Source organism: Acipenser ruthenus, chromosome 10, assembly GCF_902713425.1.
Source record: "Acipenser ruthenus chromosome 10, fAciRut3.2 maternal haplotype, whole genome shotgun sequence".
NCBI classification, from domain to species: domain Eukaryota; kingdom Metazoa; phylum Chordata; class Actinopteri; order Acipenseriformes; family Acipenseridae; genus Acipenser; species Acipenser ruthenus.
The window spans coordinates 50,893,242-50,911,586 of NC_081198.1; the positions used below are offsets into that span (position 1 = coordinate 50,893,242).

General features: G+C 38.6%; 1 protein-coding gene across 4 annotated transcripts in view; it reads right to left on the reverse strand.

Moving 5' to 3' along the window:
- LOC117411505 (receptor tyrosine-protein kinase erbB-4-like) overlaps nucleotides 1-12,991 on the reverse strand; it is a 257,861-nt gene extending 244,870 nt beyond the window's left edge. For all 4 annotated transcript variants that reach the window (XM_034019135.3, XM_034019120.3, XM_034019144.3 and 1 more), the window contains exon 1: nucleotides 12,618-12,991. In XM_034019135.3, coding sequence (XP_033875026.3) covers nucleotides 12,618-12,693 — 76 coding nt within the window. In that variant the 5' untranslated portion in view covers nucleotides 12,694-12,991. The remainder of the gene's footprint in view (nucleotides 1-12,617) is intronic.
- Between the last annotated feature and the right edge of the window lie 5,354 nt (nucleotides 12,992-18,345).

The following is an 18,345-nucleotide window of genomic DNA, read 5'->3' on the forward strand; positions in this document are numbered from 1 at the left end:
TTACTGCAATCCATTCTTTTTATAATACAGGAAAGCTGTTGAAAGCACCAAACAGTAACAGCTATGTATATTATTCTAAACTCTGGATTTCACTCTGTTATTAAATTGCTCTTGTCAATCAGATTGGGGAACGCGGCGACACCGAGCAGCTGCTCCTGTGTTGTAGAATCCGTCCTGTCTGCTCATTTCAATGAAGCACAGTCTGTTCAGCCAGGGCTCACTCTATAGAATTGTGCCGTTCCATTGTTAGTCTATTCTTCCAGTTTCAGGCAGCAGTACTTCAATGCAAAATCAACACAGTTATATTGTGTTTCCAAGAATGTTCACATCACATCTGAGCAAGCTAACTTACTGCAGCAGGTGTACCGAATTCACAAATAAACACAATCTAGGACCCAATCTGGCAACGAGCGTTAAACTAATGTCATAAAACACATTGGGCTAGACAGGGCCGGACTGAAGGACGAGGGGGCCCTACGCTAACCCATATTTTGGGGGCCCTATGCACAATAGCTTGTGAAACGGTGTTGTAATTAACAGCCTGTAGGTAAAGTGTGTCTGCATGGGCAGCTTACAGTTCTACAACCATTCACGCCTTGCAAAACAAATACAAAGTGTAACACATACTGATCTTGGGCATCAATCAACTCGTCAGTGACCGCTGACAAGCAACCAGACTGTTTTACCAATTCCATAATCTCCTGCTTGTGATACTCGGCAGCTTTAGGTAAGTATTCACGTCTCAGCCAGGCTGATGAAGGAATCACTCCACCATTTGCTACACTCAGTCTGAAGAATTTAAGTAACTTTTGGTTGTCCAGTTTTTCAAGAAGGATATCTGTGCAAACAAACGCCTCTGTCAGGTCAAAATGTAATGTGTTTCATGCTTCACGGTTTTCAGTGGACTTTTGGAAGATGGAAGTCACCGTTTTTTGTTTCTTCGCAAGTAAAGCAGTCGCGGTACAGCTCTGGATTTCCGCCTTTTTCTTTCGGTGAATACTTGAATCTAAATGCCTGTCAACAGACGAGTTTCGATAGTGATCTACAGTAACGTTGCAGGACGTACAGAAGAGCTTACCTCCATCACTGTGTAAAACTCCTGCTGGATACTGCTTTACGCAATCTGCTGCAGACACATTTTTAAAGACATCCATTTTCTTCTTTACTGTTTGCAGTATTTTAATTTCCCATCTAGATTGCATATACTGTAGTCACATCACTGCACAGCACTATGTGGATGGCGAATGTTACACGCAGGCAAACACAGAGCTGTACAGTTTAGTTAATGTGATTTTTTTTTGTATGAAATACAAATAATCATGAAATAATGTATTTTTATTTCTTAAGAATATTGGAAAAAATCGTGGTATTAGGCTAATTTCACTATTTCCACACGCATTATACATGTTTACCTTTACCTGCCTTTTTTTCTAAAAATTCAAACCCCTCAATTAAAAAGGAAAGTTTCTAAAATGTAAAGAGCCATACTGTGCACATTTCAGAAGGGACAGGTTTTTGGCCCTAAAACTGAAATAAATGAATGCGTAAATTTAGCGTGATTCATACATTTTATCCTGCACAGACTGACGCCTCTGACGTAGGACTAGGGACGGATCGCTCCCAGGAGGTAGAGGGCGTGGAGCGTTTGGTATTGTACATTAGCATGAAGCTGCTTGCGTGACAGACTCAGACCAGGTATGCTGTAATTAAGAAATGTCTAGCCGTCATTAAATAAAAAAAATTAACCTAAAGCAAGTTTCTGTGCACCTCTCTTCCTGTGTGTGTGGGCCTGGCTACCCACATGCAGTTTTTGTAAAAAGGCCTAAAAACTTCGACCTCGCGTGGGCCCCAATTCTGCTGAGGGTTCTACGCTGTAGCGTAATTTGCGTATAGGCTTTTTTGTTTGTTTGTTTGTTTTCAAATTCAGTCGTCTCCAAAGTTTTTTTACCCTGGTTTTCTCCCCAGTGTGGAATGACCAATTGTTATTTGTATCCCGGTTCACCGCTGCAACCCCCTGCTGACTTGGGAAACGGAGGCTGGAACACCTGTCCTCCGAAACGTGCTCCTGCCAATCCGTCATTTTTTGCATTGGGTGCGTTTCAACTTCCTGAAATAAAGAAATTGTGCTAACAACGATTTGGAGTAAATAGCTTTGAGAATGCAGCCCTTCCTTTCTGCTTCCCATTGTGAGCTGCAAAAAACAAAAACCTGAAGAACCACATTTGGCCGAAACCAGATTTGAACCTGCTAGAGAAAACCATTAAACTAGCCATCACTAGCAAGCATATCCTTTATGCATTTGTGAAATTACTACCTATGTAGACTAGCAGTATAATTAGTGTTGCACATTAGCAGAACACTGAGGTATTGTTAACCTGGTGCTAGCAATGTCACACTTTATATTATTATTTTATTAATGGCAGTGCAGAAACAAATAAATACGATGAAACAGACCACATCCACTATATGTAATGGAAAGTTTACATTTTAGATATATATTTTCCATATATATATATATACTCTATGAGAATTTATTATTATTATTATTATTATTATTATTATTATTATTATTATTATTATTATTGATTAGAGCAGCTGTTTCACAAACTTTTCTCCATTGTATTTAAGGCTCAGAGAACGCTACCCGCTGATCTACGGGAATGGAAAGGTCTGAGTTTCCCATCCTGGGGTTCAGTGTGATGGGTCCCCAGAGGAAGCCAGTTTAAAAATGTATTGATATCACACATGTATTGATATCACACATGCTAGATCCCTGAAGCTGATAAAAAATAATCAGGACCCCTGCTGTAGGGAAGTGGCCTTGGCTGGCAGTTCTGTGAGATAGCAGGACCGGGAGGGGGGGGGGAGTGGTGCTGGAGGGTTAATAGAAGGGAGGGAGAAGAGGTTGGAAGGAATGCATTATTAATACAAAGGAACCGAGAAATACAAAGGGATGTATATAGAGAAGGCAATATTAGAGGATGCACATTTAATCAAATGAGATCATTTGAAAGCTAGATGTGTGCTATAATGTTCAAGTCTCTCCCTATGTAAAAATGGCAATAACTAATGTTGCTGAATTTCTAGTGACACTTATTAGTAGTAGTAGTAGTAGTAGTGGTAGTATTCCCTTGATTATGTGAGATGATTCATTCTAGTATGGCTTAGTTTGGGAGATGTTCTGTTATGAAACAAAACTGTTTGAATACATTTTTACGCATCACAGCTGTAAATCAAGTTTATAGAATTAAATGAAAAAAGATAATTCAATTAAACACACCAGGGCTCATTCTCTAAGCCTTTTTGTAAGTCATGAAACAGAGGGGTGAAAACAAGTTCATCAAAAGCAACAAAATACAAGGATGAAAAGCAAAAGTCTAAAAATGTACAAAACAACACCCACATAGACCAATTAAAGGCACAGAGACTATAAGAGGAATACATTCCTAACAGGTGCCTGCATTCTTCTGTAAGAGCAAGGCATTTGCATCAAACAAACTCACAAGAAGAAACATCCCTCTGTTTAAAACGAGAAGCTGACTGACGAACAGGGCTGCAAACCCTTCCAATGAATTGTAATTAAGGACAAACCCAATCCAATCCCTTGTAGAAACGATGCCAACACTTCGATCCAATTAGGCTGCTTCTCTGCAACCTCCAGCTGGATACGTGTGTTACTTATTTAGTTTGCTTGTTTCTTTCGGATTAGAACAAACAAAAAGCAAACACACATAATGCCTCGTTTTTACCGAGAGCCTGGGGCAGGTGGTGTTGGGTTGCAAATGACTCAAATACTGCAGATACAACACAGAGACAATCTGTTCCAGGACAAACAAACCAAAAAGTAACACACAGCAACACGCTGTGAGGGTGGAGAACAGCACATCTTCTCTATAGATTTAAGCAAGCGGCATATTGATTAAGATCATTTCTATAACTATGTGCCATAGGTACATGCATTGCTCTCCTTGCTATCATTTCATTTAAGAGTCTCAGTCTAAGTGTGTCTAAATCCAGCACTGTCAAGTGTTTAATGGATGACCACACATTGAACAGAAGCAACACGAACTGGACAAGAAGCCTGACCCCTGAAGATACACAAGGAATTGAGAGGCTGTTCAAACGGCTTCTTCTTAAAATACATTTGAGAGTGACTCACGTATCACGAGGAAACTGACCATTTGGATGACCAGATCCAACCTGTCAGTAAACTCTGTTTCGTGCACCTTATTCCAAAGGGTTAAGGAAGAGAGAAATAACTGTGTCTTTGAACTTATAACAAATACTACACGTGCGTGCGCATGCCCAAAAAACTTTTGAGGAGCTATGCTTTAAATAAACACATACTCTGTGCAAACAAACAGGGAGCCTCTGTTACACCTTGCCTATAGAGCCGCATACATTTGCACTGTCTCATCAGAAGCCAGATGCTGGGATGTTTGTCTCTCGGAGAAGGCATTAGAAGCGACACAAAACGCAAACCCTCCGCTGAAAAGAAATCCTCCAGCCTTTCACTTTGCTTGCGGAATTCCTTCAAAAGAAAGTACGCCAGACATGAGGATTAGAGGAGGGGTTATTGCTTTTCCAAGCTGCTGTTTAAAGATGCTGTCAGTCTCCTCGTATTGGGAAAAGAGGAGGGGGTGGGGGGGGGGGGGCTCTCTTTAAGAACAGTCCTGCAGCACTTGAAGCAGGAAAGGAATTCCTGCCGAGCTAAGAATGAGTAACTTTAAAAAAAAAAAAGACTGGGCTTGGCAAAGAGACTTCCCATGTAGTCAATGCCTGCTATTCTTCTCATGAAGTAGAATACACACCAAGAACAATGTTCAGCTTCATCCCAACTTAGTAAAAAATGTGCTTGTATTATATTGTGTGTCTACTGCAAAATATTAGCTTAGCCTAATTAGTTTGTTAAACACTTCTTTAGCACAATACCTCCTGCTGAGCCTTTGGATTAGGGTTAAACTGGGCGACTCCTTTGCAGTGCAGACAGTATATTGGAACTGAAGCCAAGGTTTCTATTAACCCATAAACAGCAAGCAATAGTTATGGTCTTGACTATGGCAACACCTTCAAGACACTGTAAGGAATTCATCTAAATTAACACATCATAAAAAATCTACTCGTGAGCAAGACAGTGTCAGTTTGGACCCCTTTGGAAGTGCTAGCAGAACCATACACAGGGCATGGAATAATTTGACGTATGGATATCAATCACATTGTTTTTGTTTTATTTATTTATTTATTTTTTGATTGTTGCATTATGCCGAAGAGAGTAAAACAACTTTGTAAACACTCAACGAGATTAACTGTGTTAATCAGCACACACATTAAGAAGAGAGAAATTCGATTTCTGGGTGTGATTAGTGAGGTGGTGTAATTGCACTCATTTTATTTAGTATTTAGTAATCACCAGTGTCACAGAACTCCAAGCTCTTTTTTTTAAACAGATTTTAATTATTGCAGCCCACAAGGAAACAAATAAGTTTTATTTTTCTTTCTTTCTTTCTTTCTTTATTTCTTTCTTTCTTTCCTTATTTCTTACTCCCTTAAGGACTGGACTGTTTACTTCCTGAACTCAAAACAAATGGTTAGCAACAGCTCTGTGACAACAGAGACACACATACAAACACACACACACACACACACACACAAACATCTTCACTCTGAAACTGGAGACTACTGCAAAGCAAAATTAAGCTGCCTCTATAACCTGCAGAGACTTTCTCCCTTGAGGGGAAAACACTTTAGAGGCTGAAATGCCTTTTTAACTGTACGCATTGGCGTTTACATGGAGTTTACTGAAGCCTTTGGGTCAAAGATCTAGGGTTTTAATTTAAGGTTTTAACTAATCCCTCAAACCCCTCAAAGAACCATACCGTTGTGATTCTATAGAACTTAAAGAACACCAGTGACTATTTCTTATTTCACGCACACTTACCCCCATGGTATGTTTACAGCACGTTGCAATGAGGGTACAGCGTGCATTGTGAATCCCATCTGTGTTGGTACTTAGTATTGCTTTCTTGCTTACGATTGTAAGTCGCCCTGGATAGGGGCGTCTGCTAAGAAATAAATAATAATAATAATAATAATAATAATAATAATAATAATAATAATAATAATAATAATAATAATAATAATAATGCCTCAAAACAATACCAGGGCAATACCAGAAAGAACTGCTCAATTAAAACAAATGTCTAAAAATAAAGACAGAATGAAAAACAGGATCCCTACCTACAATGTTTCACAGAGCTCACTCCTGGTAAAAGGTTTCAAAAGCAATGCATAGCCAAGCACAGACAGGGAGCTGTAGAAAAGCACATTCACTGGGAGCCCAGCACATACCGTAGAGTAGGGTGTGACAAGTGAATAGAATGCAAGTCCATTGAACTGGAGAAACAAACTCAGGTGTAGTTAGAACTCATAGTAAGCGAATAAGATGGAGATATTGAGCTGCAGGTTTTGATGCACTTCAGGTAATACAGAAATGCAGTACAGTCTATGTGTTATGATATTAAATTGCAGCTCCAAAGCGTGCACACTTCACTTGGCTCTTATTGTGCAGCCCTGCAAGAAGTGCGTTCACAACAAAGGAACCGAATAGTATCCAAAGTGAGCCAGCCTGGTCTTCACAGTCACACTGCACAGCCCAACAATGCTTTATACAGCAACAACAAAAAAAAGGTTTATTCTTCAAGCTTACTGGTGTTGCAATAGTACCTGATAATGTCCTGTGGAAAGAACACATTTGAAACAGTACCACAACAGATACACCTGCCAAGGTCTCTGCAAACAACATTATAGCTGAAACCCATTCTCTAATTAATCTTCAGTCTGGGAATTTTGCATAGCACAGAGTGTCACTTGGGGACCAAATATAAAGAGTTAACCCCACCCCTTAATAATAGCACGTGCGTGTGTGCTGTAGGTGGGGATGATGGCTGTAGATCCTTGGTGAGGAGTGTATGCCTGTAGATTCACAATGCCTGCCACTGCTTGCATATTGTCAGCCTTTTGGGCCAGGACAACACTCTGTATGAGAGACTGATTGGTTTTATAAGAAGTAATGTCCCCTGTCTTTTTCTTTCTTTCTTTCTTAAAATGTAACTTTCTCCTTCAGCTCTCTCATGGCTGTCATTATTATGCTAACTCACAGTTCTCTTTAAAGCGCTGGCCAGACTGATCCTTCGGCCTTAGAAAGTATATGATAATAAAGAGCTTCTCTTCATTACAACGCAGGATAGCACGCAGACAGCCGTCTTGGTGTGGCGTCGCTCCTGCTTTATTTCCTGGACAAACCAATCCCTTTAAGTTCAATATTTTTTCTAAAACGAACACCCAGCGCAGGACCAGCAGGGCTGCTGTACGGTGTTGTGCACTCGTATCATTGTTTCTAACAAGGGAACCGTTTTGGAAATTAAACAGCAATCAATGGAGCCGGGGTATCAGCTACTTAAAGCCTGGTCCGTTGATTTTACCTGTGCTACTGCTATGCGTGTCCTGTAACCGCACTGTGGCGCACACAACTAGAACAAAGTAATACTGTAGAAAGTATAAATAAGGGGGTTGTATATATTCAATGGCTTTGCACTTTAATTCCTGCCAAAACCATTACTATGTGAAGATGAAATTGCCACAAAAAAGGTACTTGCCGCTTACAAAAAAGAACACGTCTAAGGGAGTCACACCTTAATTTCTACTCTGGTCACATATGACTCTGAATGAAGTGTTGTGCTCAGATTGTTAAGAAAATTAGCATCTCAAATATTCCGCTTTGCCTGCCTGAACTCAAAGCGTGTCTAATGATGTAAGCAGCGGATTCTCTCTCTCCCTCTTCTTAATTTGTTTAATCTAAAAGCAATTGACTCAACATCTTGTCGCCCTCTGGCAGCCTCAGTAAACTTCTCCGCAGTTCATTTCTCATTTGGCCATGTACGCAAGCAACCCCCTTCCGTCCGTTTGCTGTTTGGCATGGAGGTGCTACGGCTCCGGTCATTGACTTGCTTTGTAAATTATTCATTACCGCGAACAATGACAAGCCCTCACAGAGCGGGTTCGGTTGGGACACAATGTTCAAATACAAATGTGTACTTTATGGATATTTTATGTGTGTGTGTGTGTGTGTGTGTGTGTGTGTGTGTGTGTGTGTGTGTGTGTGTGTGTGTTTTGTTTTGTTTTGTTAATGCAGTGAATATCTAATCGTATTCGTGTTTGTTTAGTTATGTATATATATATATTAATAATACTTTTAAATACCACCTCTTAAGAATGAATCTGTTTCAACCAGGGTTAGCATGATTATTTCAAAGAAAAATAAATCATACCGACAACAACAACAACAACAACAACAACAACAACAACAATAATAATAATAATAATAATAATAATAATAATAATAATAATAATAATAATAAACAACACGCTGGACACGCTAAACCAGGGAGCCTCGCTCTTACTCTCGCTGTCTCCAGGAGCGGTGAATTAGGTCGCTATGTAAAACAGGTACACTGTTTGCTTTCAGCTTTATTATCAGATTCGTTTTTTACGAGTTAGCATACCTATTTGCCCATAAAGATAACTGAGCAAATCAAGCTTACTATAATCATACAATCGGCATGCTGTTCTATAGTGCCCATATATTGAACATACCGGCGTAGACAAAATGTACAGATAGCAGGCGCCGAGAAATGTATTTACAGGAGAATTCGTTTTAGTTGGATAATTAACAATCCACTCCAAAAATAAGCATTGTGCGACTGCACACTGTATCACTTTATTCACGTGTTCTAGCTGGTTTGTACAGTGTTACTGTTTTTCTCATCCCGTGCCTTTTTAAAATGGCAAGTTTTCTATATTTGGTTAATAATGAGTTCACATGTCATAATAATAGTCACTGTGCGACTCGTCTTTAATAATTGATGCTCTGAGAAATATACACGTTTTAGTGAGACTGTAACAAGGTCAAAACAAATGGTGGTCCCTTCCTGTAGATTGACCAATAAAATATTAATATGCAGGAAAGTGAGTGACTACTGGGATCATGGTTTTATTATCTTAGATTCTTATCTCAAGGAATACTACTACTACGACTACTACTACTACTACTACTAATAATAATAATAATAATAATAATAATAATAATAATAATAATAGATCAAGATTTTAAAAAGCACTATAGCATGTTGCAGATGAATGACACCTTGTTATGATGTGCGAAAAAAACGTTTCCACAATTGAACGTATTTAAATTCGGTGCATTGCCCATCCAAATAGCGTTTCCTTCATTATTTTTTATGACGTATACAACTGAAATCACATCGTAGTTTAGCTTTGATCTAGTCACGGGTGCTGCATTTGATTGCATCAGTGTTAAGTGACACGTTAAAAAGGGATGTCGATTCGTTTGCATAAAGAATCCCTGGCCGAACTGATGCCGCGAGCCAAGTGGCGGCCAGATCTGTGCTTAACTGTCCGAACACTATGAAATAACATTAGGCTTATCATTGCTAAGTCTTTAGCATGTTCCGTTCAAAGGATAGGCCTGTTATAACTGTGACACATGCATTCTTAACATATCAAATAAAATATCTATTTGAAATCTAAAATTTATATTTGGAAAATGTAATTACGTTAGGATTTCCAAATAACGTTTGTTATTATTTTTATTATTAGTATTATTATTATTATTATAAACTAGATATTAAGTATTCCGTTTTTTATAGTTTCCCGTTACCACCCATCAAACCCGCCTATGCAAACAGTGAATACTGCGCATACGTTTGCACCTAAGTTTGGGTTTTAGGATTTCTTGGTCAGTACCTACTGCGCTTACTCACATAAAGGCACCCACCAACACAGGGCCATTATTTACCTTATCAGCGTTATATTATTATTATTATTATTATTATTATTTGTTTATTTAGCAGACGCCTTTATCCAAGGCGACTTACAGAGACAGGGTGTGTGAACTATGCATCAGCTGCAGAGTCACTTATAATTATGTCTCACCCGAAAGACGGAGCACAAGGAGGTTAAGTGACTTGCTCAGGGTCACACAATGAGTCAGTGGCTGAGGTGGGATTTGAACCGGGGACCGCCTGGTTACAAGCCCTTTTCTTTAACCACTGGACCACACAGCCTCCTATATTATATTGCTGTGCAGGTGAACTGAAGCACATACTGTTCACTCTGTTTGGGGCTGCCCACTCTTAGAACAAATGTGTTAAATGGAACACAGTTCTGAGTTCATATAGGGACAACACAATTTTGTGTTAAAATTAACAAACCACAAAACAATAATGTGCTTTTCTTACACAATACTGTATTTAGCCACACAGACGTGTGTTAAAAAGACACATTACTGTGTTGTGGTTTGTTAATTTCATCGTCCATGTGTAAACTCAGAACTGCGTTTAACACATTTGTTCTTCGAGTGTGCGCTGCAGATGCAGACACCCACAGTATTGGTATATGAAATGCATTAACGGGCTATACCTGGTTTTCGTCGCCTAATTGAAAGGGCAACCGTCTAATTAATTGCCATTATAAAGTTGATGGTATATATGCAGCCGTATCGCTGTCCTGGTTCTGGCTACTATCCACTGGCGAGACTGGAAGCTAAGTCTGTTCCGGCTGCTGAATGCAATCACGGATACAACGCTGCGGTTCCCACTGAGACGACTAGTATCAATTCCTCTCCACTAAAACATACATGCCAGCCTCAACTGTTTTTCATTGCTAGTCAAGATGCCTAATCGACACAGTAATACAAACACAAGGATCATAATAACACCAACGGGCTGCTTCCAATTTACATTTGGCAGCGCTGCCCCGCTGCTGCGTGGCTCCTCCACTCGCGGCTTGGAAAGGGAGCATTCTTCCATGCAATCAAGGCTTTCGCGTAATTTAGAAAGCATGTGTTTGATTGTTCTATTTCCACTCCATTCTCAATAGGTTGATCTGAAGCCGACACATTATCCAGCAAACAGGCAGAACAAATGATACCACAACACTACAATCAATCTTAGAAAGTCACTTGTTCGATTTCAAGAAATCACAAGCGGCGCCTGTTATAAGTTACTGTAATTGCGATGATTGGCGGTTAAGTAAACGATAATATATTTATCTGCACAAGTTACAGATATGTTGCTAACACTATAGTATTGCGTACAAACCGAAATACTCACTCGGGTAAAATCAGTGTAAATTATTCTAAAGGGGGCGGTTTTAGCTAGTCTACAGTTAACGGTTACAAATTCCAGCGTGTCTGATACCTACTGTATACATACTTAACATACAGACTACAAACGACCACCCAGGTATACAGCACCTATAGTTTAATCTGTTTGTAAGCTTTCCATTTCTTAAACTACACACACACACACGCACACGCACACGCACACGCACACGCACAACTAAAAAATATATATGATTGCAGTTACTGGTTCTTGAAAATGCTATATTTAAACTCAGTGTGTGTGTGTGTGTGTGTGTGTGTGTGTGTGTGTTTGTGTGCGCGCGCGTGCTAGCAGGTGCCCTTGAAAATATTCCATGAAAACATATTTAATAAAAACTACCAGATGTCTGTCACCATAGTCTTTGTAGCGAAAAGTACTTAAATGAAAACAATTTGACTAAAAATGTTTTCTTCTAACAATATAGAAGTTGCAACATTGTTGAGTTATTTAAATACAGACTGTCAATAACAATACTACTACTATATTACTACTATATTAATAATAATAATAATAATAATAATAATAATAATAATAATAATAATAAAATAATAATAATAATAATAATAATAATAATAATAATAATAATAATAATAATGGTAGTAGGTACTAGTAAAACTGTAGACAAGTAGATAAGATTATCATTTTGTATTGTATTGTTATTTTGAGCAGTCCTAACAACCATGGCACTATAAGTTGTTCAAACAATGGGATGCCTGATATAAACCCGGCTAAGTAAGCCAGCAGGAGTGACTGCTGTGCATTGAAATGCAGAGATAAAGTTGCTTTGGTAAGATCTAGAACATACGCTTCAGTTTCTAATTCAAAACAAAACGCTGTCAACACCGCCAGTACAAAACACATTCTATCAACTGGTCTGAAATCGACAATCAGATGCTGCGGACACAACAACACAACAGCCAAGAGCCGCGGCGTCTGCTCAGAGCCCCTTCGATTTACTGAATACGCCGTATTTGATTGCATATAATGTACTAGTAAATATTTCTCTGGAGAAAGCATGGTAGTTTTACAGCATTTTAACACGGCACTGTTTTACATTCTTTGGTTCATAGTGTTATTATTTGCCAAGACATTTGAAGTTCTAGACTATGATAAGAAAAAAAATAATTTACAAAATCAATAGCCATGAAATGAACAAGCAAAATGCAACAAATGTGTAAGCAGCAATAGCCCCTCCGACGAGAATAAGAACCGTGACAACCGGCTATCATTATTATACCTACAACCCAAGTGCAACCGCAAACACAACTCCAACGAGCTAATAATGCAGCGGCGTAAGCGAAGCCTCGGTAAAGTTTCTGTACAAACAAAATAAAACTAGCAAACAAAATAACAACAGCAGTCGTAACTGCCACCCACCTGATTGTGAGGTGCTCAGCTGTATGGCCACGGTGTTCAGGAGAAAGCCGAAATAGCACAGAGTGGTTAGCTTCATTTTGGGCTTTATTCCTTTTTATTTTATGTCCAGGAACATATCCTTTTTCAGAGGGAAAGTGTGCGTATGTCAACCTGTTATTGCTCCTCCTTGTGTGTGTTTTGTTTGGCTGTTGTTTTTGTCCCCCTTGGTTTTACAGAGTGCTGGAGTTTATACAGTCGTAGTAGTTGCAGTTGTTAGATAGTTCCCAACGTGCGATCCTTCGCTTGCTCTGATTGCACGGGTAAACTCATTCCATTACTCTCTGCCGGAGTTCAGCACGCAGCAAATGCACTGCCAGTCTCAGCCACTCCCCCACTGTCGGGGTCTCTCCTACCACCTGCCAGCGGATTCGCTGCAGGGATCGCTGTCACATTCTGGTACCGCCTTTACTCCGCCCCCTCTCCTTCTGATTGGTTATTTATAGTTGCCAAAAAATCTTGGCTGTCTTGCCTTGGAAACACCTGTCACACAGGACGGTGCGGCTCAGGTGAAGCACCGCTTGTCAGCGAGCATAAGTCTGCGGGACCCCATTGCGCTCGTTTATTTTCTATTGAAACAGGCACTGAGATTTGCAATATGAATACTACCCCGCACTTCTTGAGCGCCTGTTATTACTGCCTTTATTGCTGTAGAATTTATTTATTTATTTATTTATTTGGCATACTTTTTGTTTAGGGCAAATATATTTATATATATATATATATATATATATATATATATATATATATATATATATATTGGAAAACATGACTGTAGATGGTAAATGTGCTTTAAATCTATATTTTCTGTACCAATCTAAGCTAGTTTTGCATTTGTATTTATTTTTTATTTTTATTAATGCTTGCTTTAGATCGATTGATACATGTCTGGCCATTCATTTCATTATTCATGCTTGTTTGGTCCAATCAATCATAATTTATGAATGTAACTAATAATCAGAAAGGCTCAGTAAGTGTATTACATCCTGCACACACCTCATTACCACTCCTGGGATAAATCTCATCTACCTCTTCAAATCCCTTGACCAAGTCTTCATAGCACACATCCCTCCATTGTTCTTCAGTGTTCTAAAATAATGTGACAGTGAATGCTATTGCTCTAGTATTGAGTTGGCTATGCAGCTTTTAGTTTCACTTGATAAATACTGTAATTCATTACTATATATATATATATATATATATATATATATATATATATATATATATATATATGTGTGTGTGTGTGTGTGTGTGTGTGTGTGTGTGTGTATATATATATATATGTATGTATGTATATACATGCACACATGCACACACGTGACTCATATATGTGGCTTTTATAGAAACTGCACGTTATTTTTGGAATCGTGGGTCTGGGACAGTTACCACGGGAGATTGGTCAGCCTCTCATAATGAAATGGAATCGTTGGTCTGGGACAGTTACCACGGGAGATTGGTCAGCCTCTCATAATGAAATGGAATCGTTGGTCTGGGACAGTTACCACGGGAGATTGGTCAGCCTCTCATAATGAAATGGAATCGTGGGTCTGGGACAGTTACCACGGGAGATTGGTCAGCCTCTCATATTGTGTTCAGTTATGTCCCTGAAATCAGGACTGCTGCCATTTCAATGATTCTCACCCACCATTTAGGCCAGCCCTATGGGAAGCACAGATTCCTGCAGTGCAATGTGCTAAAGCATTCCCTCCTGAACCCATGTCTCTGCACTTACAACATCACGCTGATATATACCTGCCTAGTCTGTTTGACTCATCCAAAAAACACACATGCACGTGTTCACTTATCATGAAAAGCTGAACTAATTATAAACACAGCAAAAATGGGATTTTAAAACCCTTTGTGAAAACAATGTAAGATGGTAAAGCTGTAAGTCTACCTGTTTCATTTAGCTCTCGAGAGGTTTGTCATATGTACAGTATGCAACACTGAACCCTTGTCCCAGTGATAATCGATCAATCAATCTTTATTTTATATAGCGTCTTTCATAGTGGACCACCATCACAAAGCGCTTAAAAAGCAAAGCACTTGATACGTATACACCAGGAGCACTGCCTCGCACCATCGCTTTGCATCTCAGAAATACAGGAGTGTGCTATTTAAGTGTGTCAAGGTGGTTATGACACAGTAAGGTACTATGTTAAAGCAAGGTAAGTCTATAGGACTGAATACAAGCATGGGACAAGCAAGGGAATCAATATTTACCTTGGTATCTTTTTTCTTTACAAAACGGTTTAATTGTGTTTTGTTTTGGTCGTCCAATTAACAAACAATCTCAAATACACTTTTAATGAGATATTTATCTTTATTACAGATACTAATTACTGTTGCATCTCTGTCTCCCAATGTGCAGTGGTATTGGACAGCACCGCATGCCTGTAGTACCGCTTCTCCCCAGCGTGGGGAGCTGTAAACACGTTTAGGTTCCTGAGCTGTGCAGTTGACAGAGGGAATCTCATTTCCTGTCTAATTGACAGTTTTTTTATTTATTTATTTATTTTCTTTAATATTTATCAAGCAACATTATTAAAATAATGTTGATGACAATGGCATGGGGGTTATTAAGAATAAATAAACCTGATACAAGTTTAGACATGTATGTTCAAAGTTTATTAACATAATGTAAAATGTAATTTCTAACTAACAGAGCACCTATTTAATATGGCGAATGGAGAACTGCTGGACAGTACACATCATATGTGATTAAGAAGAACATATTTTTAGGACTAAATAAAGACATTGATAGAGTTAATAGAGGAATTTTCGTGAAAAAGGCTTTTTTGTTATCTTGTGATTTAAATGCTGCAAAAAATCTAATCTAAGCTCTGACTTATCACATTAACATGTTTTAAATATGCAATAACTCTTTTTAAACCCTTTGGCACAGTACACCTTAAAAGAGATCAAAGGGGATGGAATGCTGGGTGTATTCGATTTATGATTGCCATTCACTGTAGCGTGCACGGGGTAAGGAGCCGACTCTGTTGTACAGCGGTATCGGCGCTATGTTTTAGTGCGAGAGGTCCCGGGTTCGTGCCCGCCCTGTGCATGTGTGTGGATTGCCTCCCCCTGTGTGATGCGTTAATCGAGATCGCTACAGTATGTTCTGAGACACCACGTGACCCCGTGCTGATTTTGGAACTCCTCACTGACTGCCGCGCGACATGTTTGTGTGTAAATCAGAACATAGCCTCGTTGCTTTTCTTTAAAATCCTGCAGAGAGCGCTGCGGATGTGTTCAAAGATAAAATTTAAAAAAGAGGAGAACAAATACATACAAACCTATTCCTGGGTACCGGTGAGAAAAACACGCAGATTTTGCTTTAAGATATTTGCCCCAAAAGTAACAAGAATCTTTCGCTTTATTTTTTATTTTCTTTGTATTTATGTATTCATTTATTTTACCCGGAGGCTTGCCCATTGAGACCGTGGTTCTTGTGGGTGACTATTACTTTATATAAATTGTCATGCACGAATGTAAGAATTGTTTTTCTGTGGTGATCTAATTTTTCTTTCAAACAGCATACATCTATAATCGTTTGTGTGATTTATTTTAAATTTCAAATATATATCCTGCCCGCTATTACAGTTTTGTTACAGGATTCATTAGGTTATCTGTAATGTAATCACACTTTTACATATACTACTCAAATTCTCGGGTTTCTGGGCCGCTTTGCTTTTCAGATAATGTCTCAAATTCTGGCGCCCTTTGCTTTTCTGAATTCAGCCCAGTGTTGGGATATTCTGCTCAGCTGACAGTCGGGTTTCTAGGTCATGCATGCCAAGTTTATCATACAAAAGTACAAAAAATAACTGGATTGTGAATTCATTTAAGAGTAACCCTTAGTACATGAATCAAAGTTAATGGATTTTTGGACTCTCCCCAGAAAACTTTTTTTTAATTTTTTTTTTTTTTTATGAAGAAACAAATATAATTTAATGTATAATATATATATATATATATATATATATATATATATATATATATAAAAACATTTATTTATTACAATGAAGAAACTACATTGCACTGAAATAGGTACATGACAGTTGATTAAAGCAGGTGTTTTCCTTTATTAAAGGTTAATATTAAAACACATTTTTGAGAAGGAACATGTTATTCCAAAAAAAAGGGACATCTCATTTGCGTATGTAATGTCCATCAATATAGAGTCATGTGTAGGGGTTTAAGAGACCAGCGTCATTCAACAACTTCAAATAAATCTTATTGTATTGTATTAGTCAACTTTTTCCTTATCTGTTTCTAATAGTAAACTGTAGGCTATAATAGATACTTAAACAGTTGGACTATGTAAATATAATGGGGAAAAATACATTGTACAATAGTAATGATTCCATCTAATGAGAGATTACAGACATTCTTGTGTAAAGTACAAGTAACTTGTAACAATGTGACCTCAACCATTAAGTGTACAGTCCTTCCCACTTGGAAACATTTACACTGGCCATAAAAGGCTAACTGCAAGAGTGATAGACTGAGGTTTGGTCATTGACTTCATTGTATCAATCTGTATGACCTACTTAATTGGACACATTTCATGTTTTCCAAGGTCTTTTACAGTTAATGGTTTTAAAAATGCACTTGATTCAAGGTACACTACCTATGAAACATTCTGAGGCCTGAAGAGAAGTGTTAAATGTGTCCAGTTAATCAAATAATTATTGACCAATTAAGTAACTGAGAGCTCGGTCGGGTGGAATGAAAGCCAGAAGACACTGCGGCCCTCCAGGAACTCAGTTCGACACCCCTGTATTAAATGTATCAACCCGTGCCACCTAATAACTGTTTAGATCAGGGGTCTCCAATCCTGGTCCTGGGGGGCTGGTGACCCTCCTGGTTTTTGTTCCAACTCTACCCTAAATTACTTAATTGGACCAATTAAGCTTCCAGTAAGCACTTAATTGGTTCAATTAAGTAAATTAGGGTACAGTTGGACCAAAAACCAGGCGGGACACCAGCCATATCACCAGATTTATATTGCGCCCTTTTTAATCCAAACACCTAATGAATCCCACTATTGTTTCTTGCTAATTCTGCATTTGTTATGTGCTTCTCCAGGCAGAATGTATTTATTTTGTGAAACAAGAGGTGTGTAGTGTAGTGACTACATCTTCCTTACAGGGAGTGTAAAGTGATTAGTTTTGTTCAAGGGGTGTATAGCTAGAAACATGTTTCAGCTCATTTCATCATCGTCAGATATCCGTGATGTAATTAAGAAATTGAGTTGGTTTAACAATGTTAATGACAGCTTTAAAGGCAGGAAGAGAGTAGCAAGCCTAATTATAAACAACCTGTCTTGCATTTTGTGTTTACCCACAGCTGAGTTTGAGATAAGAACGTGATAAATAAAAATAAAAAAATATTAAAACAACAATAAGAAACGTGCTGTGCCTTCTACGAGCATCCCAAAGTGGGCACTCATAAGCAATGGAATGCCCATTCTTTCACAGAAATGGAGGGTTCTGAAACCCCAGGAGCAATCAGAGAGCTGCTTATGCTGCCAGCATGCCACATTTCAAGACCCTGGGTGGTTTAGAACCCCCTTTACCAGACCAGACAGATTGCCCTTTCTCACCTTTTTAAGGGTGATTTACCCAGCGTCTTCAAACACTTTGAACTCCTGAAATTACCATACCCCTAGTTTAAAAAGGCTCTT